At 43.3% G+C, this 27,079-nt stretch overlaps 1 protein-coding gene and 1 pseudogene across 1 annotated transcript; both read right to left on the reverse strand.

Moving 5' to 3' along the window:
- Positions 1-17,227: 17,227 nt before the first annotated feature.
- Positions 17,228-17,916, reverse strand: LOC133050227 (DNA-directed RNA polymerases I and III subunit RPAC2-like). The gene has a single exon (XM_061134424.1). The coding sequence runs from the start codon at positions 17,788-17,790 to the stop codon at positions 17,389-17,391; it is 402 nt and encodes a 133-aa protein (XP_060990407.1). The 5' UTR covers positions 17,791-17,916; the 3' UTR covers positions 17,228-17,388.
- Positions 17,917-21,411: 3,495 nt separating this feature from the next.
- Positions 21,412-22,194, reverse strand: LOC133050061 (small ribosomal subunit protein eS4-like; annotated as a pseudogene).
- Positions 22,195-27,079: the final 4,885 nt, after the last annotated feature.

The following is a 27,079-nucleotide window of genomic DNA, read 5'->3' on the forward strand; positions in this document are numbered from 1 at the left end:
ATGTTCCTGCGTTGCTGGAGAATTTGCGTGGTATGTCTTGCTCTAAAACTTATTGGCTCTTGGGTGGTGGTTGGTTTCAGTGTAGGTATGAAGGCTTTTGGACAGTCACTTATTACTTAAAGTTCCATGTAGTCAGGAGTTTTCTGGTGTTCTCAGGTTTTGGGCTTAAGTCTCCTGACTCTGGATTTCAGTTTTATTCTTCCTATAGTCTCAGGACTTCTCCAACTATACAGCCCTGATAAGAAAACTTCTAGGTTAATGGCTAAAAGATTCTCCCCCGTTAGGGACACCCAGAGATGTTCACAGAGTTACATAAAGAAGAGGAGAGGGAGAAGGGAGATAGAGATAAGCAGGAGGAGAAAAAGGGGGACTCAAGAGGAGAGAGACAGATCTACGCAGCTGTCTGTTCCCAGAGTGTTCTCCGTAGCCCAGTCACCTACAAAGATCCACAGAATTGGATTGGGAAGAGAAGGGGAAAGGAGGAAATAGAGGTGTTCTGAGGTAGAAAACGGAGAGTCAAGATTGGGAGAGAATAATCAACACACTCCTGAATAAAAATGGGAACTGAATTTCAGTTTAAAAATAGGGCTTCTCTTCTTCTTCTTCTTTTTTTTGTAAGGTTATAGTGTATTGAAAATGAAAATTAAGGAGTAGTAGAGGAGTACTAGAGGACTTTAAAAGAAATAAGAGAAAGAGAAAAATAGAAAATAGAAGAGAAAAAGGAAAGAAAAAAAAGAAGAAAAAAGAAAAAAAAAGAAAGAAAAAGAAAAAAGAAAAAAAAAAAGAAAGAAAAAAAAAATTTTTTTTTCCCCTAATTAAAAAAATCGTAAAAATCTATGGAAATGAAAGTTAAGGAGTAATGGGGGAGTAATAGGGGATTTTAAAGGAAAATAAAGGAGAAAAAATAAAAAAGAAAAAATAAAAATAAAAAAAGAGAGAAAAGTAAAATTATATCTAGGAGTTTCTCTGGAGCTGTTGCGGTCAGTGTGGGTTCGGCTCAGTTTCAGATAGCTCCTCGTTCCAGCTTACGCTTCTCGATATCTACAGGCCCCTTCCGGTGTAGTCAGTGTTTTCTAGAGGGATTTTAATCTGTTGCACTGGTCCCTTCTGAAGCGGTTCCCTTTGTTTATTTGGCTTCTGTTTGCCGGTCTCTTCAGAGCCTCATTTCCGCCCTGACACAGGCGGGCGGAGGTGGACTCTTATTCAGGTAGCTAGTTCCGTCGCTCTGCGGGGAGGGGCTGGCGCTGCCGGGAGGGGCTGACGCTGCTTTCTCCGTCTGCGCTGCTCAGGCTCCCGGCTGCTCTATATGGAGCGCGCCCCGCGCTGCGCGAGGTTCCAGCCCTCGGGTGTTCCACAAAAGCGCGGAAGGAAAAGCTGCGCCTGCTCTCTGTGCCTTCCCCGTCAGCGCGGTCCAGGCAGCGAGGGGCTTGGTGGGCGCACTCTCCCCAGGTGTGGCGCGCCCACTCCCTTCCGCGGTCCCAGTCTCAGTTTCCGCTGGCGCCAGTCGGGTGTGCGCGCCTTCTGCCCTCCGCGTCCCCAGCCCCAGTCCCCACCCGCGCCGGTCGGGTGCCTGCGCCCTGTGTCTCGCCGCGACCTTCCCCTCCCCTCTGCCTCCTGCCTCCGGCGGGGCTGGGCCGGTCCGCAGCCTGCGAGCTCTTCTCTGGATTTTCTCGGTCTCTGTTCTGCGAACGGCAGGCAGTGTGTTCGGGCCGGTTAATTTACTCTCTCTCTTTTGGTCTCCCACAGTTCAAGTTGGCAACTCACAGAAGCTCCCTCCGATTGTCCTCAGGGCACTCAGGCCCGGACCCTACCCCAAGCAATGCTGCCTAAGACTTCCCGGGATGGATCTCCATCCTTAGCTCTTTTGTCTCACTTTTTATCTTTTATATTTTGTCCTACCTCCTTTCGAAGACAATGGGCTGCTTTTCTGGGCGCCTGATGACCTCAGCTAGCGATCAGAAGTTGTTTTGCGAAGTTTGCTCTGCGTTCAGTTATTCTTTTGATGAATTTGTAGGAGAGAAAGTGGCCTCCCCGTCCTACTCCTCCGCCATCTTGGCTCCTCCAATGCAGTGACATTTAGAAATATGAAATTACCCATGGAAAGCAATTCCTGCAGTTGTAAACTGAAAGATGATTTTTTCCCATTAATGTCAGGATGAATGAAATCTGGAAAAAACACAAAAATTAAAAGTAAGAATTCCTTTGTCAGTTGCATCTTCAGTTCAGTTCAGTCACTCAGTCGTGTCCAACTCTTTGTGACCCCATGAACCACAGCATGCCAGGCCTCCCTGTTCATCACCAACTCCCGGAGTCCACCCAAACCCATGTCCATTGAGTCAGTGATGCCATCTAACCAGCATCTCATCCTCTGTTGTCCCCTTCTCCTCCTACCCCCAATCCTTCCCAGCATTAGGGTCTTTTCCAATGAGTCAACTCTTCGCATCAGGTGGCCAAAGTATTGGAGTTTCAGCTTCAACATCAGTCCTTCCAATGAACACCCAGGACTGATCTCCTTTAGGATGGACTGGTTGGATCTCCTTGCAGTCCAAGGGACTCTCAAGAGTCTTCTCCAACACCACAGTTCAAAAGCATCAATTCTTTGGTGCTCAGCTTTCTTTATAGTTCAACTCTCACATCCATACATGACCACTGAAAAACCGTAGCCTTGACTGGATGGACATTTGTTGGCAAAGTAATGTCTCTGCTTTTTAATATGCTGTCTAGGTTGGTCATAACTTTCCTTCCAAGGAGTAAGTGTCTTTTAACTTCATGGCTGCCATCACCATCTGCAGTGATTTTGGAGCCCAGAAAAATAAAGTCAGCCACAGTTTCCACTGTTGCCCATCTATTTGCCATGAAGTGATGGGACTGGATACCATGATCTTACTTTTCTGAATGTTGGGCTTTAAGCCAACTTTTTCACTCTCCTCTTTCATTCTTATCAAGAGGCTCTTTAGTTCCTCTTCACTTTCTGCCATAAGGGTTGTGTCATCTGCATATCTGAGGTTATTGATATTTCTCCTGGCAGTCTTGATTCCAGCTTGTGCTTCTTCCAGCCCAGCCTTTCTCATGATGTACTCTGCATACAAGTTAAATAAGCAGGGTGACAATATACAGCCTTGATGTACTCCTTTTCCTATTTCGAACCAGTCTTTTGGTCCATGTCCAGTTCTAACTGTTGCTTCCTGACCTGCATACAGGTTTCTCAAGAGGCAGGTCAGGTGGTCTGGTATTCCCATCTCTTTCAGAAGGTAAGGGACACAGTAATTACCCACTGGCTAAGCACTGTAGCTGGGTGGGTGGACAATGTGTTTGAGGCCTGTGGTTGGGCATGGTTTCTTAAAGTGGTGATGTTTAGGCAGACCTGAGCCATGCATGAGAAGGAGCTGCCTCCTGAAAAGTTGAAAGTTGATGGAAGAGGTTTCCAGATGGAGGAAACCTCTTGGTAAATGCAAAGTCTTTCAGCATGAAAGGAATGTTCTAGGAATGAAGAAGAAACCAGGGCGGTAGTGCTGAGTGAAGTTGGAGAGAAAAGCAGGAGAGAGTGCTCGGAAACCAATGGCTATGGCAAGAAAATCCCAAACTGGGGACTATGACCCCTTTGACAAAACCCAGTCTAAGGATGAGCTTCAGGCAGAGTGAGTACAGATTAGACCTCGCTTGTGTTGTAAGATTTGAGGGAAGTACTGAGGGATGACCTCCCCAGAAATCTAGGTTTCACAGTCGTTAGCATCTGTTTGTAGAGTCTGCCATTCAATCAGCAAAGCATCCTTTATCTTTTAAGTACCATGTCTAGGAAGAAGCTCCTGTTTAAGTACAGATAACCCTGGTGGGCTAGCTCATTAGACTTAGCAACAGTCTGACAGCTGGAGGGCAGCAGCTTGTCGGACAATAAGATATGTACTGGGTTCTGTCTGTACTGTATCCAACCCTGAAACTGGCTTCTTTAATGACATCATCTACTCTTTCCCTTGAGTATCTCTGACATTCTTTTCCCTGTCTCCCCATCTCCACCAAGTCACCATTCCTCCGACTTCAGACCCTTCTCCACGGCCCGTCTGTCCCCCTCCCTTCTGGGGTCAGCTCTGCACACAGCCTGGACATCATGGCCCTCATGTCTGTGCTGGATTTGTCACCTTGTAAACTTCAGCCACACCCATGATGTGGACTCCAGCTCTTGAGCAAATGGGTCATTTCTCCATCCTGGCTGTGGTTTCTGAGACGCACTGAAGAAAATCTCATAATCTTGCTGATTGGCTGTGAGATCTGCCCCCATCCCCCACTGATGGTACAACTTTGTTAGCTGGACCACTGCCCTTTTATCCAAATTTTATTTCATTATTTAACACATTTCTCTTCTTTAGGTTTCTTAGTAGCTACAGAGAAATAACCCATGCTTTGAAATCACAGCTGTGGTTTCCAGACTTCACCCTGCTTCTTTGCTCATAGCTGGTGGTCTTTGCCATGTTATTTAGCTTCCCTGAGCTTCTGTTTCCTTATCTCCAAAACAAACCCCCTTGCACTGTTGATGGGAATGTAAATTGATGCACCCACTATGGAGAACAGTAGAGCAGGTCCTTAAAAAACTATAACTAGAACTACCATATGACCCAGCAAACCGACTCTTGGGCATATAGCCTGGGAAAACCGTAATTTGAAAAGATACATGTCCCCATTGTTCATTGCAGCACTGTTTACAATAGCCAGGACATGAAAGCAACCTAGATGCCCATTGACAAATGAATGGATAAAGCAAGTGTGGTACATATATACAGCGGAATATTACTCAGCCATGAAAGGAATGAAACTGGGTCATTTGGAGTGATGTGGATGAACCTAGAATCTGTCACACAGTGTGAGGTACGTCAGAGACAGAAAACGACGTTGTGTATTAGTGCCTGCCACACACATACAGCATGTATATGGAACCCAGGGAAAAGGCATCGATGAGCCTGTCTGCAGGGCAGGAACAGAGGCGCAGATGTAGAGCAGAGACTTGGGGACGCGGGGTGAGAGGAAGGGAAGCATGGGACAGACTGAGACAGTAGCACTGACATATGTGCGCGACCCCGTGTGATGCAGACAGCCAGTGGGGGGCTGCCATGTAGTGCAGCTGTGATGACCTAGAGGAGTCGGGGTTGGGGAATGGGAGGGGTTTCATGTCTACATGTAGCTGATTCACTTCGCTGCACAGCAGGAACTAACACACATTGTAAGCAATTGTACTCCAATGAAAGGAAACCTATTCACCGTGCTCAGTATGGATGAGGTAAATGGTTCAGTGTTAAGTCTGGGGACCACACTGACAGACGGCAGGCCATGTAGATTCACTTCCTTTTCCATCCCAGTGCTCCAAGAGCAGATGCCACAGTAGTGGAACCTTCTGACCCCCAAGGAACATCATGCAGCCTCTTTAGAGGAAGCCCGGCCAGTCCTGCCTGTGAATCCCATGTGATTGCCAACGTCAGAGGCAAAGTTCTTCTTCCTTCATCACCCCCACTCTCCAGAGCAATGTCCAATCTCCAGTACCAACAAATCATGTCTTCAGTCTCATAAATTCAAGGAGCACTGCTAAATTTGCTTCTCTTTTCACCCAAGGCCAAAGTCCTTGTTGATTTTAATCAAGATGGAAGTGGAAACAGGAATAAGCAACCTGCAAGATGTATGTGTGACAACTAATAAACATATTTCAGTACAGCTCCTCTGCCTGGAGAGGAAAAACAACAGCAGAGCCATGGCACCGTAAAAAGGAAAAATAATGAATGGCAATGAGTAGAGAATAATTCCAATGTAATCAGGTTGCTCATGACCCATAAGCTGGAAAAATTAAAGGACAGTTTTCCTCCCCCCCCCCCCCCCCCCGCCCAAGTAGGTGTCAAAGACAAAATTCAGTTAAAATATGTCGGCAGTCTTTTATAATGGCTACACAGTCATCTCTAAATTACTCTTTAATATAGGGAGGGAGGAGGTTGACCAGAAAGCTTATATTAAACAGGCAATGCTTTAGTACCTACTATGTGTCTTGAATAGGAGATCCAGCCAGTCCATCCTAAAGGAGATCAGTCCTGGATATTCATTGGAAGGACTGATGCTGAAGCTGAAACTCCAGTACTTTGGCCACCTGATGTGAAGAGTTGACTCATTGGAAAAGACCCTGATGCTGGGAGGGATTGGGGGCAGGAGGAGAAGGGGCCAACAGAGGATGAGATGGCTGGATGGCATCACCGACTTGATGGGCATGAGTTTGAGTAAACTCCGGGAGTTGGTGATGGACAGGGAGGCCTGGCGTGCTGCAACTCATGGGGTCACAAAGAGTCGGACATGACTGAGCGACTGAACTGAACTGATGTGTCTTGAATAACTTCTGGAAAAGAAAAAAAAAAACCTGAAAGTTGCTCAGTCGTGTCCAACTCTTTGTGACCCCATGGACCATACCACCTATGAAATTCTCCAGGCCAGAATACTGGAGTGGGTAGCCTTTCCCTTCTCCAGGGGATCTTCCCAACCTAGGGATAGAACCCAGGTCTCTCACATTGCAGGTGAATTCTTTACCACCTGAGCCACAAGGAAGCCCAAGATTACTGGAAGGGGTAGCCTATCCCTTCTCCAGGAGGTCTTCCCAACACAGGAATTGAACAGGGGTCTCCTGCATTGCAGGTGGATTCTTTACCAACTGAGCTATCAGGGTCAGAGCATGCAAAGAGTTTCCATAATCCTATCTGTTATCTTGACATGAATGCAAACACAGCAAATATTGTCTATTGCAACTCTTCAATATTTTATTTTAAAAATCAGTCATGTCATAGGTAACATTCATAACTAAATAGCAATCCATAGCACAAATATAGTATGATTTAGTCATTCCACAACAGATAGACATTTAAGTAGTTACATTTGGGATGACTCATAGCTAAGTTTCTTTTCTAGGAGTAAGAGTACATTTAGTGATAGAATTTAGTATATTTAGTGTAAATTTAGTCATAGAATTTCACCTGAATTCCAAGCTAACTCAACAGCTCATTTCACTTTTACTCACTGGGGTGCAAAGAGTCAGACAAAACTAAACAACTTTCACTCCACCTATATAAGTAGGAGGTAATTTAAGGCCAGGATATTTGATCAACCTGTTGCTCTCAACATTTTCTGGGCCTGGAGCACTTCCACATCAGTAACACAGTCAGTGGCAAACTGAGCCCCTTGGTTAAAATATGGCATCTCCGCATCCTTAAATGTCATTTCATAAGCAGAGTTTCTCTTAAAACATTTTTCAAAGAAAATTCTCTTAAAAATTTTTCCAAAGGAGAAACCAGCCCCCTTCAAACACTTATGGTTTTCTTTTTAACCCACTATTAATACGATTTGGGGACATTTACTTTTTTCTAGCCAGGTGTATTATACAAAATCTAGTTCAATTCAGCAAATTTTTATTTAGTGACTATGATGCAGTGACAGACTATTTTCTTGGGCTCCAAAATCATTGCAGATGGTGATTGCAGCCATGAAATTAAAAGGTGCTTGCTCCTTGGGAGAAAAGCTATGACCAACCTAGACAGCATATTAAAAAGCAGAGACATTCCTTTGTCAACAAAGGTCCGTCTAGTCAAAGCTATGTTTTTTCCAGTGGTCATGTATGGATGTGAGAGTTGGACTATAAAGAAAGCTGAGCACTGAAGAATTGATGCTTTTGAACTGTGGTGTTGGAGAAGACTCTTGAGAGTCCCTTGGACTGCAAGGAGATCCAACCAGTCCATCCTAAAGGAGATCAATCCTGGATATTCATCGAAAGGACTGATGCTGAAGCTGAAGCTCCAATACTTTGGCCACGTGATGTGAACAGCTGACTCATAAGGAAAGACCCTAATGCTGGGAAAGCTTGAAGGCAGGAGGAGAAGGGGAAGACAGAGGTTGAGATAGTTGGATGGCATCACCGATTTAATAGACATGAGTTTGAGCAAGCTCTGGGAGTTGGTGATGGACAGGGAAGCCTGGCATGCTGCAGTCTATAGGGTCGCAAAGAGTCGGACACAACTGAACGACTGAGCAACAACAAATGATGCCTACTGAATATGCTGGGTGTTGTGAAAGACGTCAAGTCACACAAAACAGAGTCCTGCCTGTCATGAAGGAAACCTCTTCACTAAGAAAATATTTAAGCCCTTCCCTTTATTCAAAGAATGTGAAGTATTATAATTCCACTTCACTCTTCCAAAATCCAGATGTTTCACGACTTTGTCGAGGACTTAGCCAAGAAGCAAACTCATTGTAAAATAGATGCCACAAAATGCGTGCGCTACATACAGGAATCCCTGGGTGTTTACCCACAGCCTAGTCATGCTTTTTATGTGCCCACAATCTTTCTTAAGCTAGCCATCTGGTTTATCAACCTACCACAGATCAGGGCTCACAAATAAAAAGAGGCAAGCAGGGTAGCATGGAGAAGTGATGGCAGACTTGTGACAGCAAGGGAAAAAACCACGGAGCATAAAAGACAGACGAGCACACTGGCGTTTCATGCGATGGACACAAGGACACACTGGCCTTCGTGAGTCAGTAGGTCCTGGGGCACTTCTGCTTTTCATCAGGCTCAGGAGGAGCAGCTGTGCCAATTACTGGCCTTGGCACTCTGAGATAAAGTCAACTCAGTCTGTCCTAGGTAAGAAGGAACGTGCATTGTGTAATAAATTTTTAAGAATTTCTATCTAAAGGGTTACACTGTTTATAAGCTCTGATGCTTCAATCCACAATATTTTCTTTCTAGGTCAGAAACTTAGGTACCTCTTACCTGTTATTTTTTAAGTTCTGTTATGTGCCATGAGTGTATATATAAATATTCCTCTACCTCAAAGAGGAAGATCATTGTCCTTACTAAATTGAGATTCAGAGACGTTGAGAAATTTTCTAAGTCATAATCTGCTACTTGATTGATCCAAGATACAAACACTTGATTTTTTAGCTCCAAAATCCTTGTTATGTCTTTACACCACAGAGCTTTATTTATCCCAGAGTCACCTTCCTAAGGGTTGCATTAGGACTGACATATGTGCGCTACTGAAACTATGTATAAAACAGAGAACTACCGAGGACAGACCGTACAGCAGAGGGAACCATCCTCGGTGCTCCGTGTGACCTTCGTGGGAAAGCAGTCCAGAAAAGAAGGGCTGCACATGGACACAGACAGCTGAATCACTTTCTGCAGAGCAGAAACGAACACAGCATTGTAAAGCAGTTATGCGCCAAGAAAAATTTTTAAAAAGATGCCTTTTTCTCCATGAAGATATCCTAAAATCAAGTGTTTAAGTATATAACCCAGAGTTATCAGCATGCTTGATTTACATATTTGCCTCAGGGAATAATTAGATATCCAGGTTGCTACTGTGTTTAATTTGTACCTACCATATGGCCCAGTGCCCTGTGGAAGGACATACGAAGAAGTCTTTCAGCTGACTGAGGAATTCTCTGAATTCCCAGGTTCAAGCACTGCTGGGAGACAGGGGTGGGCTCACACCAGTGCTTCTAGAGGTCAGCCTGGCAATGAATGAGGGATGATGTCTTATCTAACCTCAACACAGAAACAGAGGCTGCATCACATGGGCACATTGACTTGGCAAATGAAAAGACCTCCTTGTTTTGTTTTAAGAAGCAGTTTGTAGGAAGAACTGTGATAGGAAGCTCTTGGGTACATCCAGGGACATCCTCTGGAGGAGGGAGAAAGGCCAGATCCTTGCAGGCCACGAGTCATTCAGACAGATGTTTATGAAGAGCAGGACTGGAGCTAAGAGGGAGCCCAAGACTTTGGAATCAACATAAAAACATTTGAATGTAAGATTTTAACAAGTGAAAATTAATACAAAAGTTCATGATGCACAACATATCCGAAGTTAAGTAAAAACAGGATGAGTGTTACTGCTGCTTCCTTTGTGTCAGGATTTACTTTGGGAGACACCAAAGGAGAGATAACATAAGTGTTTTTGTTGTTGTTGTTGTTCTAATTTGTTTTTTAATTGGAGGAAAATGATTTTGCATGTTCTGTTGGTTTCTGCCATGCCACAGTGTGAGTCATAATCGTACATACACGTGCTCTCTCTTCCCATCCCACCCCTCTAGGTAGAGACACAGTGCCAGGCTGGGCTCCCTGTGTTATATAGCAACTTCCTACTAGCTATCTATTTCACACGGGATAGTGTATATATGTCAATGCTGCTTGCTTTCTTTCTTTTTCTTATAAAGGAAATCAGTCTTTATTGTGTGATCACAAAAGCATTATAGACTTTTTGGTTGAAAACAATAGAACATTACAACCAGGAAAGTTGTAAGTTTCTGAAAATCCCATCTTCTTAGAAAACCACCGCGAACATCTGATCCAGAGACTGCTATGCACAGGCATACAGGAGCACACACATGTGCAATCAAATGCATCTATATTTAGATGAGGGCTTACTACACACATTCTTTAGCAACTCCGCCCTTCTCACATAAGCAGTCATCTTAGGTATTAGTCAACTCTTGCCAAAATAATGCTGATTAACAGGTCCCCAAACTCAGAGGCTTCAAGCAACAATCATGCATTCTCAAGCTCATGGTCTGTGGGTCACCATGGTCTTTCAGGACAGGTCACCAACATGCAAGAGAATGCTACTTTCTCATTTCGTCCAACTCTTTCCTTCCTCGGTTGTGTCTATAATTCCATTCTACATCTGCATCTCCATTCCTTCCCTGCAGACAGACTCATCGGTACCATTTTTCTAGATTCCATATGTTAAATGCTCTTTCCTTGCTTATTTATTTATTTCATTGCACTGAGTCTTGGTTGCAGCATGTAATCTTCGATCTTCCTTGTGGCAAGTGAACTCTTAGTTACCGCCTGTGGGATCTAGTTCCCCAGCCAGGGATTGAAGCCTGAAGCCTCTACACTGAGCATGGAGTCTTAGCCACTGGAGCACCAGAGTAGTCCCCAACATCAGTGTTCTTTAAAAAAAGAAGGGTGAATACATGGCGGCAGAAAGATGGTGATTTGGGAGATTATTTTCAAATTACAAGGTTCACTAGATGGAGGAAGTAATAATTACCTTGGAGATTTTAAGTCTGGGAGGGAATTGCAGCATGAGACAGCAATTCTCAACTGTCCCTCTGCTCAAAATACCACCAGTGAGCACCAGAGCCAAGGGGAGTAGCTTAAAAGCATCATTAGATTGCAGAGCCTGGTCCTGTGGGACTTGGCCATGTGACTGACTTTGGCTTGTAGAACACAAGAGGAAGTGAAAGTGTGATGAACTGAGCCTGGACCTCAAGAGACCTCACATGTTCCCACTCAGTTTTCTTGCAGCTCTATCACTGCCGTGAAGAGAACTTGCCCCAGGCAGCCTGCTGGTCCCAAAAGAATGAGAGTCACGTGAACCCACGACAAACTAAACCCATGGCTGAAGCCACACTCAGCCAACCATGTTGGAATCATTAGGGCTGCCCAGTCTCCCTCAGAGATGCATGAATAGATGATGCTTATTATTGTGGGATTTTTGCGGTTGTCTGTTACACAGCAACAGCTGACTGATACATTGTCAACAAGTCAAAACATTCAGCAACTTCTTAAACCTTTGCATAGAGCAGTGATTATCAACCCCAAGTGTACAAGAGAATTGCCCAGACAGTTTGGCATGGGCAAATAGCCAATGCCCATCCTCACCTCAGACCCCTTCTTTTAGAATCTCTAGTGGTTGCTCTTGGGCATCAGATATTTCAAGAGCTCCTTGAGGGATTTCCCTGACTGTCCAATGGTTAAGACTGCACTCTTCCAATGCAGTGAGCACAGGTTTGATCCCTGGTCAGGGAACTAAGATCCCACATGCAAAAAAAAAAAAAAAAAAAGCTCCTCAGGTGATTTTCAAATGTGCAGTCAGGGTCAATAACACTGATGTAGGTACAAAAATCTTATCACCAGCATGAAAAATAACATGAGATCACTTTGTTCTGGGTGCTGCAAGTGTGAAGCCTGTCCTCAGAATTCTAACATTCATCAAATTGTATCCAGATGTTGGAAGACTTATAAATACATTGCTAGCAGGGAGTAACATATATTAATACAGTGACCTGCACACACCTCCACAGGGAAGCTATTTCAGAATCATTTGGGGGACTTTGAGAGTATGCAGATTCCTGACCCCCTAGGCTGGAGATTCTGATGCAGTGGGTCTGGGTCTTGGATATATTCTGGGTTATTTTTAAATACCTCAAGCCATTTTGATATGTAGTCAGGTCAGGAAATTATTGCTTTGGAATGCGCCAGGTTGGTCTTTTTAAGAAGTGGAATCAGGATTCAATCTGAGTTAAAGCTCGTAAGCTCCCCTTTGAGTGTTCAGTGAGATTAGGGCAGCTATCTGCTCTGAGCCTCTATCAAAATTCCTTTTCTAGGGGCCTAGCCAAAGGACTTTAGACCCTGAATATGGGAGAAATGATTTTTAAAAGTAAGGGATCTTTTAATTAGATGATGCAAAACCTAAGTTTGAAAAAAGAGATTTTTATTTCCCCCCTCCTCTGTCACTAGAGGGATTTTTAGTGACTAGAGAGTATGTTCCAAAACCAAAGCAGAGAGAAAATGTAGACTGAAAGTGAGATGAGACAGGTTGGTACATGAATGCAGCTCTGGAAATTTCCAAGGGTGGAAGGTGTACATTTCAAGCCATAACCAGGCACAAGATCAGAGTGTGAGGAGTAATAAACTCTCCCTAGCTGAGGTTTCAAATGAAGACTTGTCCCCTGGATACTTGTCTTTTTGGAGGATTCCCAGATCCCCAAGGTAGCGGTTGGCCCTCGGCCACCGGCTCAGCAAGAGTCCCTCCCCTGCTGCGCCCAGGACTCACACCCCTCACAGGAGACGGCACATCCCACGTGCTCTGTTTTCAAATTTCACCGTGGTTTGTGTGTTTCTCTCCGAGTTTGGTTTTGTTTGTTTGTGACAGCTTTCTGTGTGTTGTCTAGATAAATAAACTAGTAGGTAAACCAGCATTATTGGAGAAGGAAATGGCAACCGGCTCCAGTATTCTTGCCTGGAGATCCCCATGGACAGAGGAATCTAGCAGTCTACAGTCCACAGAGTCACTAAGAGTCAAATGGGCTTATCGACAAGAAGAAGCCACCAGTATATCCTGGGGGCTTCACTGGTGGCTCAGACGATAAAGCGTCTGCCTGCAATGCAGGAGACCCAGGTTCCATCCCTGGGTTGGGAAGATCCCCTGGAGAAGGAAATGGCAACCTACTCCAGTACTCTTGCCTGGGAAATTCCATGGATGGAGGAGCCTGGTGGGCTGCAGTCCTGGGGGTCACAAAGAGTCGGACACTACTGAGCAACTTTACTGGTTCACTGGTTTATATCCTAATGGAGAGAATCATTGTCATTTTCTCTCATGTAGGAAAGAGAGAGACTTTGGGAAAATCTTTCTAAATAGAAAGTAAATTCATTCAATTGGGTTTATTCAAGGCTAGCTGATATCAGGAAAATTATGACAGAACACCTATGAATCATTACGGTGCATTATTTGGAAGTAGGAGGGGAGGAAGAGGAACAGAAACATCTCCTGGCCAGACACAGTCCCTTCTCAAGACAGCCACCCACTTTAGCATAGCTGAACTCTCAAGCCTCCTTCCTCAGAGCCCTACCAAAGTGTTCCAGACTCCCTATTTTTTTTTTTTAAATGTTTTTGATGTGGACCATTTTTAAAAATCAGACTTTTAATTTTGTATTGGAGTATAGCCCATTCACGATGGTGTGACAGTTGCAAGTGGACAGCAAAGGGTCCCTGCCATACGAACACATCTATCCCTTCTCCCTCAAACTCCCCTCCCTTTCAGCTGCCACATGACGACGAGCAGAGTTCTCTGGGCTGGACAGCAGGTCATTGCTGGCTATCCATGGTAAATACGGCAGTGTGCACTTGTCTATTTTCAAAGTCCTTACTGACTTTGTTACAACGTTGCTTCTGTTTTACCTTATTTTTTTTTTGGCAGTGAGACGTGGGATCTCAGCTCCCTGACCAGGGGCTAAACCCATACCCCTTGCTTTGGAAGGTGAAGTCTCAGCCACTGGGCCAACAGGGAAGGCCTTCCCTGTGCATTTCTGAGCATTAAATGGGTGAGAGTTTCCAGGAGTCCTTTGCTGGTGAGATCTCCTCCCACGTCCCAGGCAGGATGTGGGTTAAATGGAGGCTGGTCCACGGTCAGAACCGATGCTCAGTGACTCCAGGGTCTCACTACACAGGCTTCCCCTACAGAGCCGGATTCTCTCCACCTGGGAGTGCTCTGAAGAGATATGTAGCTATCTTAAGGGAACACTCCAGCTTTTCATTTAATGGTTGCCGAGAGCAGCAATCTTAGAAGTGTTGTTGTCAACTCTCCAAGGAGGCTTCTTCCAAGATCAAAAGGGCCCTGAGGAACTGACTCTCCAACTTGTTGAAAGAGGCTGTGCTGGGCTCATCAATCATAGAGAAAAAGGACATCTGAATTTCCCTCTGGGAGGCCGTGATCTCGGCTGTCTTACCCACACTTTGTTATCCATTAAAGTAATTAAAATGTGAACAAATAAAATATCAGCAGAAACAGATAAAATACATATTTCAGGAGAGTTTTTCAAAGCACTAAGACGGTGAAGGACTACATAAGAAGTTGGCCATCGGCTCTTTGGAATCCAGGAGACTGCAGATCTGGGTGCAGAGTGAACAGGGGTGAGAAATGGGTTGAAAATAGGGGATTTGAGAATGGTCTTTACTCAGAACGACAGCATTCATTGGCCCTTGTACCTTGATCACCTACCTCCGCTCAAGGCTGGAGAGAAGGAATTGCAGTCTAGTCCCTATGTGATCCAGAAATAAGCCACCTTCACAGCTATGAACACTCTGGCTAATGTTTCTTTTTTTCTTTTTTTAATATTTGCTGATTTATGTGTTTGCCTGTGCTATGCCTGAGCTGTGTGATGTGAGGTCTCTCATTGCGGACCACAGCCTCTTCAGTTGTAGCTTGTGGACTCAGTAGCTGCAGCACGTGGGCTTTAGTTGCTCTGCTGCCTGGAGGTCTTGGTTCCCTGACTAGGGACTGAACCCATGTCCCCTGCATTGCGAGCTGGACTCTTAACCACTGGACTACCAGGGAAGTTCCTGGAGGTAGTTGTCAACTTCTTGCATCAACTGCAAGACAACTGCAGAACACTTGATGATGTTTGTAGGACTACATAAATGTTAAAGATTATGACAATGGTAAGAGAGGAGAGGAGAAATACAGAGAGTATATAGGGAGGGGGTTGTGACACAATTTCAGTTCAGTTCAGCTCAGTCGCTTAGTCGTGTCCGATTCTTTGCGACCCCATGGACTGCACCACGCCAGGCCTCCCTGTCTATCACCAACTCCTGGAGTTTACTCAAACTCATGTTCGTTGATACCATCCAACCATCTCATCCTCTATCGGCCCCTTCTCCTCCTGCCTTCAATCTTTCCCAGCATCAGGGTCTTTTCCAATGAGTCAGTTCTTTGCATGAGGTGGCCAAAGTATTAGAGTTTCAGCTTCAGCATCAGTCCCTCCAATGAATATTCAGGACTGATCTCCTTTAGGATGGACTGGTTGGATTTCCTTGCAGTCCAAGGGACTCTCAAGAGTCTTCTCCAACGCCACAGTTCAAAAGCATCATTTCTTTGGCGCTCAGCTTTCTTTATAGTCCAAGTCTCACATCCATACATGACTACTGGAAAAACCATAGCTTTGACATAGCAATGTAATAGCAAAGTAATGTCTCTGCTTTTTAATATGCTGAATAGGTTGGCTATAACTTTTCTTCCAAGGAGCAAGTGTCTTTTAATTTCAATGGCTGCAGTCACCATGTGAAGTGATTTTGGAGCCTCCCAAAGTAAAGTCTGCCACTGTTTCCACTGTTTCCCCATCTATTTGCCACGAAGTGATGGGGCCAGATGTCATGATCTTAGTTTTCTGAATGTTGAATTTAAAGCTAACTTTTTCACTCTCCTCTTTCATGTTCATCAGGAGGCTCTTTAGTTCTTCTTTGCTTTCCGCCATAAGGGTGGTATTATCTGGATATCTGAGGTTATTGATATTTCTCCCGCCAATCTTCATTCCAGATTGTGCTTCATCCAGTCCAGCGTTTCTCATGATGTACTCTGCATATAAGTTAAATAAGCAGGGTGACATTAGACAGCCTTGATGTACTCCTTTCCCAATTTGGAACCAGTCTGTTGTTCCATGTCCAGTTATAACTGTTGCTTCCTGAACTGCATACAGATGTCTCAAGAGGCAGGTCAGGTGGTCTGGTATTCCCATCTCTTTAAGAATTTTCCACAGTTTGTTGTGATCTACACGGTCAAAGGCTTTGGCATAGTCAGTAAAGCAGAAGTAGATGTCTTTCTGGAACTCTCTTGCTTTTTCAATGATCCAGCAAATGTTAGCAATTTGATCTCTGGTTCCTCTGCCTTTTCTAAATCCAGGCTGAACATCTGGAAGTTCATGGTTCATGTACTGTTGAAGCCTGGCTTGGAGAATTTTGAGCATCACTTTGCTAGTGTGTGAGATGAGTGCAATTGTGCGGTAGTTTGAGCATTCTTTGGGATTGCCTTTCTTTGGGATTGTCAGTCCTTGGGATTGAAACTGACCTTTTCCAGTCCTGTGGCCACTGCTGAGTTTTCCAAATTTGCTGGCATATTGAGTACAGCGCTTTCACAGCATCATCTTCTAGGAGCTGAAATAGCTCAACTGGAATTCCATCACCTCCACTAGCTTTGTTTGTAGTGATGGTTCCTAAGGCCCAGTTGACTTCACACTCCAGGATGTCTGGCTCTAGGTGATACAATTTAGGAAATGATAAAAACAAAGCCCTACCTTGTTATTCAAAGTTGCAACTGTGACCAACAGAAGTAGATGATAATTTTTTTTTTTTTTTTAAGAGAGCTGAGAGGGAAGGGAGAGAGGGCATCACATAGTATGAGTGAGCTACATGAGATAAATAAATCATGAGATAAACAAATCATTAAGTTGATTCTTTTTTTTTTTTTAAATCTAGTAATTATCTGGAGTTGTGAAGTTAAATAGATCTAAAGCAAAAATGATTAAAGAGCTTTTCTTTGGGGAGTAGCATCCCTGGTTAGAAAGGGGGTAGAGGTGAAAGCATTGCTGTTTTATTTTTTATTTTTTATTTTTTTCAGTTTAAGTATAAGAGGGAATTTATTAGCAGAATACAGTTTCTTGCAGGGACTCCAACAGCTAAGATGAGTTATGAGCTAGAAGCAGGCCCTTCTGCAGGTCACATTGTGCTGTCACCACAGTCTTTTACTTCTGGGTTTCGCCAAGAGCACATACAGAATATCCTAGACGTCAGTTCTCCCTGTATGGTGTGTGAGGGACTAGAATGTGGCTTCGTTTCTGCTGGCCTTTTGATCTTTATATTCCTTTATGCTGGCCTCGAACTTGTCAAGCACATGCTGGCAGACATTCATGAGCTCAGTCAGGCCTCTCTGAAAGGGCTCGACCGCGGGGAGGGCACCTCGGGTCTGTATGCGCAAGTTAATTTTGCTCTCTGAAGGATGGGTTGTAGTGTAACCACAGAATTCCACTTCCGGGTTCTTCATGATCATGTACCGGAGAGAATTTCCTAGGGTATGGTCCTCCTCGTGCAACACAAATGTCACACAGTGTCTATCTGTCCCAGCCGCCTGGACCATCTCCAGGGCTGTCTTCCTCTCGCCTTCAGCCGTTGAGGTCTTCACTCCAGACATTTTTCTCTCCAGCTCCTGGTCCTCTTCCATGGCGGGGGCGGCTTCCGGGATCCTCAGGTGGCGCGGGCGGGCCGGAGGCTCTGCCCCATGCCTCGAAACGTGCGGGCGCGGCAGGCAGGCAGGCAGGCAGGAAGGAAGGACCGACGGAAGGAGTGCGGACGGCAGCATTGCTGTTTTTAAACTAGTATCGTATTATCGTATTTGTACATATATATGAAGTGATGCTCCTGAGGTGGCGCTAGTGGTAAAGAACCCGTTTGCCAAAGCAAGAAATGTGAGAGACATGAATTTGATCCCTGGGTTGGAAAGATCCCCTAGAGGAGGAAATGGCAACCCACTCCTATATTCTTGCCTGGAGAATCCTATGGACTGAGGAGCCTCGCAGGCTACAGTCCATGGGGTCGCAAAGAGCCGGACACGACTGAAACGACTTAACACACACAGCACACACGAAGTGATGATGCAAGTGAGCTCTGGAGGCTGTAACATGTGTGATTTTAGGCAACCTAATTTCTCCATGCCTCAGTGTCAGTATATAGAAAGGCAGGATTAATAATAATGTATACCCCATATTGTTGGAAGAATTTAATGGGATGATGTAATTAAAGCATTTAATGTAATGACCGAGTAACTTCTCAATAAAGATTGGTTATAATAATAATTATTATCATCATCACTTGTAACTTGCTTTTATCCACTTAGTACATCTTTAACAGCTCTACAAATTGAGACGCATAGCTCTAAGTCACTGTTTGGTAGCTGCATTATAGTCCATAGTCTGGGCTGCCATCCTCCTTAGCCTTTTAACTGCTAAGGTCCAAACATGCTCCTTATTGAAACCAGGCTTTCTCAGTCTCAGCACTATTAGCCTTTGGGGTCAGATCATTCTTTGTCGTGTGGGACTGTCCTGGGCATTGTCTCATGTTGGGCACCATCTGTGGCCTCTGCTCACTAGATACACCACCTCCCCCAAGTTCTAGTTGCCAGAATGTCTCTACACATCACCAAATGCCCTTGGTTGCAGTGGAGAAGAGGGATAAAATAACCCCATTTAAGAGTCACTGTACTAAACTAACATGGCTAAAGTCCATCCCAGCGATTTCAGTGACTGCCCCCCTAGAGCCAAGTTTCTCTTCATAGGAAACTGTCCTGGAGCTAGCTACAGGCAGATATAAAATTCTTCAATTCCCTTTGGGCAGTGGTCCCCAACAGTTTTGACACCAGGAACCGATTTTGTGGAAGACAATTTTTCCATGGACCCGGAGTGTGTATGTGATGGTTTTGGCATGATTCTGGCACATTGCATTTCTTATGTCACCCTTGATCTGACAGGCGGCAGAGCTCATGTGATAATGCAAGTGATGGGGTGTGGCTGTAAATACGGGTGAAACTTCACTCCCTCACCTGCTGCTCACATCCTTCTGAGCAGCTTGGTTCCTAACAACCTACAGACATGTAAGAGTCATGGCCTGGGGGCTGGGGACCCCCGCATTTGGGTATCACTCATCTGAAATTCAAGATCAGAAAGAGTTGCGTTGTGCCTTTAGTTTCACTTTGCACTTTGTAGGGCTTTGGAAAACAAGCAAGAAGTATTATTCAAGCACTAATGTTAACCTCTCTAATCAAGGCAACCAATGGCAGACTATTAGAATGATATTATTCAGGCCCTTGCATCTTATAGACTCCATCATAAGTTTATCACAGGAGAAACTGGGTACAATTTTTGAAGAAACAGTTAATAGCTAATCTAGCATAAAGCAGTGTGTTTTTCCAAAAACTTTCCTCCTCACCAAGGCTAATAGCCTTGCCACTGAATGCCAGGGGGTCCAGCAACCCCATAAAGGCCCAGTTCAATGATTAGGTGAGGACAAAACATGAAATCCACATCTAAATAACACTAGCTCAGAGTTTGACTTCATAAACGTGTGACAACAAATGAATACAGGTAGAATCCCATGATTACACACCATTTTAATTTAGAGTTGTGATTAGCAAAACTACATCCACATCTTTTGGGATAGTTTATCACAGTAGTACTTTGCTGATGTGGTTTCAGAAAATTATTTTAAATGAAAAATCCTGTAGAACAGATGTGTTCACAAGTCCCTGTCCACATAGCAGTGGATCTGCTGAATGAAAACACGGTTATGGTTCAGAATTAGCACTTTCTACTGTATCAGTATTGTTATATTAGGGACCCAGAGGAGTGAAGGAGGTTGAAAATAAATGAGAGTGGGGAAATTGTCAGAACTAGAGATCAGGGAAAGAATATCTCCAAGGCAGGTACCTCCACACGGTGCAGAGGAAAGGAGATGAAAATGAAGAAGAAATGGAAAAACCAGTACGTAACAATGCTGGCTTTATTTAGATAAACCAAATTCTGCCCCGTAACACCACCTCTGTGCTTTGATATCATTCCATTTAAATATAATTGGAATGTAGCAATGCCACTTCCATCTCTCTTAAATTTATCGAAATGAGATTTTACAAGCATTCACAAGCTATTCCTTCTTCAAATCATCCTTGTACCAGGGGAGTCCTAAGACCACTTTGCTTTCAAGAGTCATTGAGGAAATTCTATTTAGTTCCTCTACTGTTCAGCCAGCTTTGGAATAATTAATTGTTTATGTTTTGTCTCCAAAGCAAGCAAGCGCAATCCCATTTGAGGATTTGCTGTAGAGAAGCTGTCTCTCTCTACAGTGCTGTGGACTGATTCCTGCTCCCCTAGAATTCATATGTTGAAGCCCTGATTTCCAATGTGATGGTATTAGAAGGTTGGACTTTGGAACTAATTAGGTTATGAGGATGGAGCCCCCATGATGGAATTAGTGCCCTTATAAAGACCAGGGAGCTTGCTGGCTTCTTCTCCTCTCTCGCTTTACTTCTCTCTCCCTCTCCCATTCTCTCTCCCCCCTCTATATTTCTCTCTTCCTCTCTCTCCCTTTCTCTCTCTCTCCCCTCAACATGAGGACATAATGAGAATACACCTATCTACACTCTTGCAGGAAAGCCCTAGTCAAGAACCAAATCAGCCCGCACCTTGATCGTGGACTTTACTGATTTCACAACTATGAGAAATCAGTCTGTTGTTTAAACCATCCAACCCCTGTTACTGTGTTATGGTAGTCTGAGCTAACACATACAAGTGTGTAACCTATTTTTCTTTCTGTTCTGCTTGTGTTTACATGTAACAGAGGTCAGCCAGCAAGATCCTTGTTGCTAGAGAGCTATACAATCAACATGATGCCCAAATCCTATGTACACCCTATTCATCTTGAAACTGCAAAGAAGGCAAATTTTATCTGATCAAAAATAAGAAAATCTTAAGGAAAGCTAGTAATTTAATTTTGGGTGATGACAGAGTGGGCTGATAACAATAAAGGTAAACCTTGGAATGGATAACATTGGCAGTTTTAAATGACACAACTGAAAAAAAACATCAATTTATTCTTGAATGTTAGTTAACCTGAGCTAAGAACTATCAAAAGAGCTGAGATTTTTTATCAAATAGCACACCTTTTCCTTAAGAGGCCACCACGCCTATTTCTAACTTTAGTAGTTGAGTTTCTTTTTCTTTTTTAAATTTAGTCACTTGGAATTATCTTTAGTTAGGTACAAAGACTTCTCCAATCACATCACCCAGAGATCGTTTTATCCCATGCTCTGTTTGGCTGCCAGTCTCTTGTCTCTTTCCTCAGCAGCGGTAAAGCAAATACCCTTTCCATGGGGGAAGAGAGATCCATGGTTTGTTGTCTTTGACAATAAGGAAGATGTTTGAGAGCTGTTGGCAAAGCTGTTGCTGTTCACATCTTTCACATGAACTACATCAAAGGAACCTGGATTTCTCTCCCGGCTGGTAATCATGCCAATTCTTCCCAGGTTAGCACCTCCAGTCACCATGTACACGTTACCTGTGTCAAATTTGATGAAATCAGTAATCTTGCCAGTCTCCAAGTCAATTTGAATGGTGTCATTCACCTTGAGAAGGGGATCAGGCTTACGGATGATGCAAGCATCATGGGTCACCAGATGAGGGATTCCTTTTGTCCCCACAAAGATCTTTCTTACTTTGTACAGTTTATACTTGGCCTCCTCAGGTGTAATACGATGAATAGCAAAGCGACCGTTGGTGTCACAGATCAAACAAAAATTCTCTCCAGTCTTATCAATGCTAATGACATCCATAAAACCAGCAGGGTAGGTTATATTGGTGTGGACTTTTCCATCCATCTTAATGGAATGATGCATGCAAATCTTCTTTACTTCATCTCCTGTTGGGGCATACTTAAGTCCATTCCTTAAGGAAATGGTTAGAGGGAGACATTCCCTCAGCTTGTGGGGACAGGTAGATGGAGGAGGGGCAAACACACCAGTCACTTTATCCAGCATCCAATGTTTTGGAGTTGCTACATGCTTCTTGGGACCCTGAGTCATGGCTGTGCTAGGCACGAAAAGAGCGACATTCTTTTAAAACATAGAAAGTTAAGACCAAAACTGGGAAAATACTTCTCATTAAAGGAAGGTAAAACAAACATTTTCATAAAATCTATCCTGTTTTTGCATGCATGTCCAGTCGTGTCTGACTCTGTGACCTCATAGAAAGTAGCCTGCCAGGCTCCTCTGTCCATGGGATTTCCCAGGCAAGAACACTGGAGTGGGTTGCCATTTCGTCCTCCAGGAAAATCTGTCCCCTAAGACATTTCTAAAGTGACACCGACTCAGAAACTACCTGCAACAGAGGTTATACTATTAGCTGCCTTTGAGCTATTATTGAAAAAAGAAACAGCAACTGTGTTATCTTGATTTGCTGATGCAGGTAGCAATAGGGTTCCTTTAGATTCAGCTTGACTTGTCTTTTTTCACTGGCTTTATTAAAATACATTAATATATGTATTTTTTATAGATTGCAATGCACATACATTATTGCCCTTAATCTTTTCAATGACCCTGTGAATTTAGTAATATTATCATCCCTATTTTATTCTTTTCAGAGAAGTAATTGGCTGCTAGAGAGGGAAAGGAATTTGCCAGGTGTTAATCAATACAAAAGTGGTACAGCTAGAATCTTGCAGAATCCACAGGCTTTTATAGGGTACCTCTTGTCCTCCCCACACAAATGAAGTGTGGTCCTTTCTCAACAAACACACACATACACATAAAACATAACTTGTTTCAGAGACTGATTACAATTGGCCACATATATATGAGAAAATTTTCACAGACTTGGAGTCCTTCATGATGAATTTTCTTCTTATGGGCTACAGTCCTCATTTTGATTAGTGACTTGGAGATTAGATGGAAAGTAAAACACTCTGCTGGTTGGAGGCCTATTGAGTTCCCAAAGGACAATCAGACTCACTATGTCCCCAGTGGACTCACCCAATCAAATAAAGCTTTCTTTCTTCATCCTCATTTTAAAAAACTTTTCTGAAAGCCTTCCTGTGATGATCAATATACCTGCTAAAATTATGTCACTCAAGAATTTAAAAAATGTATGTTGGTTTATATTGAAGATTGCTCAGCACCTTTCTGTCCCTCTGACTTCAGACACCTCCTTGAAGACAAGTTCTACATGAGAACACCCTGCTAAACTGTCTAGACCTTGTGGAGAAAACTCAAGCAGAAAAACAGTGCAGCGGGCTTCGCTGGGTGTGTGACCAGCGTAAGTGAGAAACTAGCCTTGTGGTTAAGTGTGGCATGCTAGAAGGAGATCACTTGGATCTGCATCTAGGCCTTGCTATTTTCACTAAAACTGAGAATTTGGCTAAATTATTTAATGGTATTGAATATTTAACTCATTGCTGTATCATAAGAACTAAATGAGTAAATAGAGGAAAGTACTTCACAAGCATCAGGCACATGGAAACCACTATTAAAGTATTAGCTATTATTACTATCAGAGGACGAGGTGGTGGATGGCATCACTGACTCAATGGACATGAGTTTGAGCAAACTCTGGGAGATGGTGATGGACGGGGAAGCCTGGCGTGCTGCCGTCCATGGGGTCACAAAGAATCGGACACGAATGAATGAATGAACAACAGCAATTACTATCATAGTCATGTTAAAAAAAAGTCTTCCTCGTGAAACTTCAGGGACAAACAATAATTTTTAGGACAGTTTTATGATCAAAAACCAATTTCCTCACTTTTTGTTTCCAAGTCTGAGCTCTGCAAACTACAGCACATGGAGCACATCCAGCCCACTACTTGTTTTTGTACAACCAGCAAGTTAAGAAAGGCTTTACCATTTTAAATGGTTGAAAAAATATCAAAAGAAGAAGCTGTTTCATGACACGTGATTGAGGAGAGAAACATGAGACTTTGGGCGAAACATGAAACTCAAAGCCCAACTTTTCCCCAAGAGATCTCTCCAAGTTTCAGGCTCTTCTATCCATGCCACGATCTTGGTCTCTTTCCTAGCCTGGGGTAGGCAGCTAGCTGAGAGTCTAAAAAAACAGGATTTTGACTCTCCTTTACAAGCCTCAATTACGGGGTCCAGTTTCTCACTTTGGAATGTTGGAACACTTGAGACTTTTTACCTGGGACTATCAACCAAAAATGAGACAGGAAAGAGTCTTAATAAAAGAGAAATTATTTGCCCCATACATACAACTTACCTTTGCATTTTATCTCAGGATGAATACCAAAAAAAAAAAAAAAAAAGAGAGAGAGAAAATTGGTTTTCTCATAATGTCTTCAGTTTAACGGCATTTAAAATCCTTACTCTGACAAATAGATTATACAGTAACCCTGTAAGCATGTTCTTAAAACAAGCCAACAGAACAAACACCTTTGATGTGTGGCTGAAATCTGGAGCTGTGATGAAATCTTAATCTCATTTTTCTTTCCAGTCTCTAGGCTTCTGTCCTTTACTTTGATCCACCCTGTATAAAGCTACTGGCAAATGTTTCACTGAATTTGATGTTATAAATTGTACATAAATTCACACACCCTCACATTTGCCTTGTAACAGAAATGGCAACTTGTAAATGATGACACAGGAATGACTCAGCAGTTTGAAGCCCTCCCAACAACCACCTCATTGCTTTATATGGAGCTTCATCCACACTTCTTCCCTGGGAAGCTTCCTTGATTACTGAGGGGATCAGTAGACAGACGGGCATCTACCTTCCATAAATGCTGGCAGACATCGCCCATGGAGAATCCCAAAGATGAGGGGACACGAAAATAAATAAGAAATAAATATGGGGCACAGTCCAGTAGAACTTGGTATCTGAATAAGCATAGAAAAAAGGTTGACTACCAAGTCATGGTGGGCAGTTATTTTATGTGTCTGGTCCACCACCTGATCATCTTGAAATGTAGAGAGATAAGGAAAATAATACCTAAAATTCTGGGATCCTAACTAGGGTTGGCTTCCCAGGTGACTCAGTGGTAAAGAATCAGCCTGCAATGCAGGAGATGCAGGTTTGATCCCTGGGTTGGGAAGATCCTGCTGGAGAAGGAAATGGCAACCCACTCCAGTATTCTTCCCTGGAGAAGCATATGGACAGAGGAGCCTGGCAGGCTAGGTTCTAGAGGAGCCTTCATGGGGTCACAGAGAGTTGAACATTTCTTAGTGACAAAGCAACAACAAGAACAACAACCAGGGTTGAGGCCGTTGTGTCCCCCTTATGTTTATTTTCTTTGAGTATCAACTCTAACTAGGTTAGATTCATCAGTATACATATAAGGAACATTCCATAAGTGTTCCCTACAAAAGGGATAGAAAAATTGTGGCCCACCAGCCAAATCTGACTACGGCCTGTTTTTGTACAACTTGTGAGCCAAGCATGATTTTTGTTTTCAGATGACTGAAAAGAATTAAAAGAAAGACACTATTTCTTGGCCTGTGAAAATTGTATAAAATTCAAGTTTCAGTTTCTATAAACACAGTTGAGTGGAACCCCACTGCACCCATTTGTTTTGTCTCTGGCTGCTTGCACACTATAGCGGCAGAGCAGAGTAGGTTGGGTAGAAACAAAAGGGAGCACAACACCTAGAATATTTATTCTGACCCTTTGCAGAAAGTTTGTCAACACTGCTCTATGATCATTAAGAAGAGCATGGACAAGGAGGCTGCATCAGTGTGAAGGAGTAGGCTGTATCCCAATTCCCTTCCTAAAACCACGATGCTTGCTTAGTTGCTCAGTCGTGTGATGTCTTCAAATCAGCACTGGCATCTGACTTCTGCTCAAAATGAAAACATCCCCAGGAGGGTTCTTTAATACTCCAGAGGAAAACAGTAAGGTAGGGAGGGGAGATGGAAGAAGGAAAAGGTGATCAAGGGAGTTGTCTTGTCATTTCTCAGATACTAATGACTGAAAGGTTGAACAGTAGACTTCTGATAAACTTAAGGGTTGAGCCAGATAATCTGTGCTTCATTCTAGGTCTAAATTGCTCTGATATTCTCTCTGTTTTTATTCTCCTTCAGGCCTCAAGAGTTTCAAAATCTTACCCTTATCTTATTAAGTATAACTACAAAAATAGAAGTTGGCCTTAAAATATTAGGTTAGGGATATCAGAGACTTTTGTGTAAAGACTGAAACCTTTAAAGGATATGACCTTTCTATATCCAAATGCTTACTTCCAAAGATTTGTCAGGAACACACATGCTAACAAGGAGTTTATACTTGTGGTTGACTAGCAACACACAATTACCATTGGCATATAAGCTTCCCAATGAAACTGACTTCCTGCCATTAAACAGACAATTCCTCAAAGGCAGAATGCATATCAGCTTCTGCTTTCCTCAAAGGGCCTTGTGTTTAGTAGGATGACACCATAAACAGTGGTTGGGTAAATGTTTTATTTATTCAGATGGTTTACATTTTCATTTCATGTTGCATTTGTATGTCAATTCATAGGATAATTCTGGATATTTTGATACATTTTAATATGGTAATATTAAGTAAACATTCGCATGCACACATCACTATGAAAAAAGCTGGCTTAAAACAACATTCAAAACACTAAGATCATGGCACAGAGTCCCATCACTTCATGGCAAATGGATGGGGAAAAAATGGAAACAGTGATAGACAATTTACTTGGGCTCCAAAATCACTGCACATGGTGACTGCAGCCATAAAATTAAAAGACTCTTGCTCCTTGGAAGAAAAACTATGACCAACATAGACAGCATATTAAAAAGCAGAGACATTACTTTGCCAACATAGGTCAGTTCAGTTCAGTTCAGTTCAGTCACTAAGTCATGTCTGACTCTTTGGGACTCTGTGGACTGCAGCATGCCAAGCTTCCCAGTCTGTCACCAACTCCCAGAGCGTGCTTAAATTCATGTCCATTGAGTCGGTGAT

Source organism: Dama dama, chromosome 31 (genome assembly GCF_033118175.1).
Source record: "Dama dama isolate Ldn47 chromosome 31, ASM3311817v1, whole genome shotgun sequence".
Taxonomy (NCBI): domain Eukaryota; kingdom Metazoa; phylum Chordata; class Mammalia; order Artiodactyla; family Cervidae; genus Dama; species Dama dama.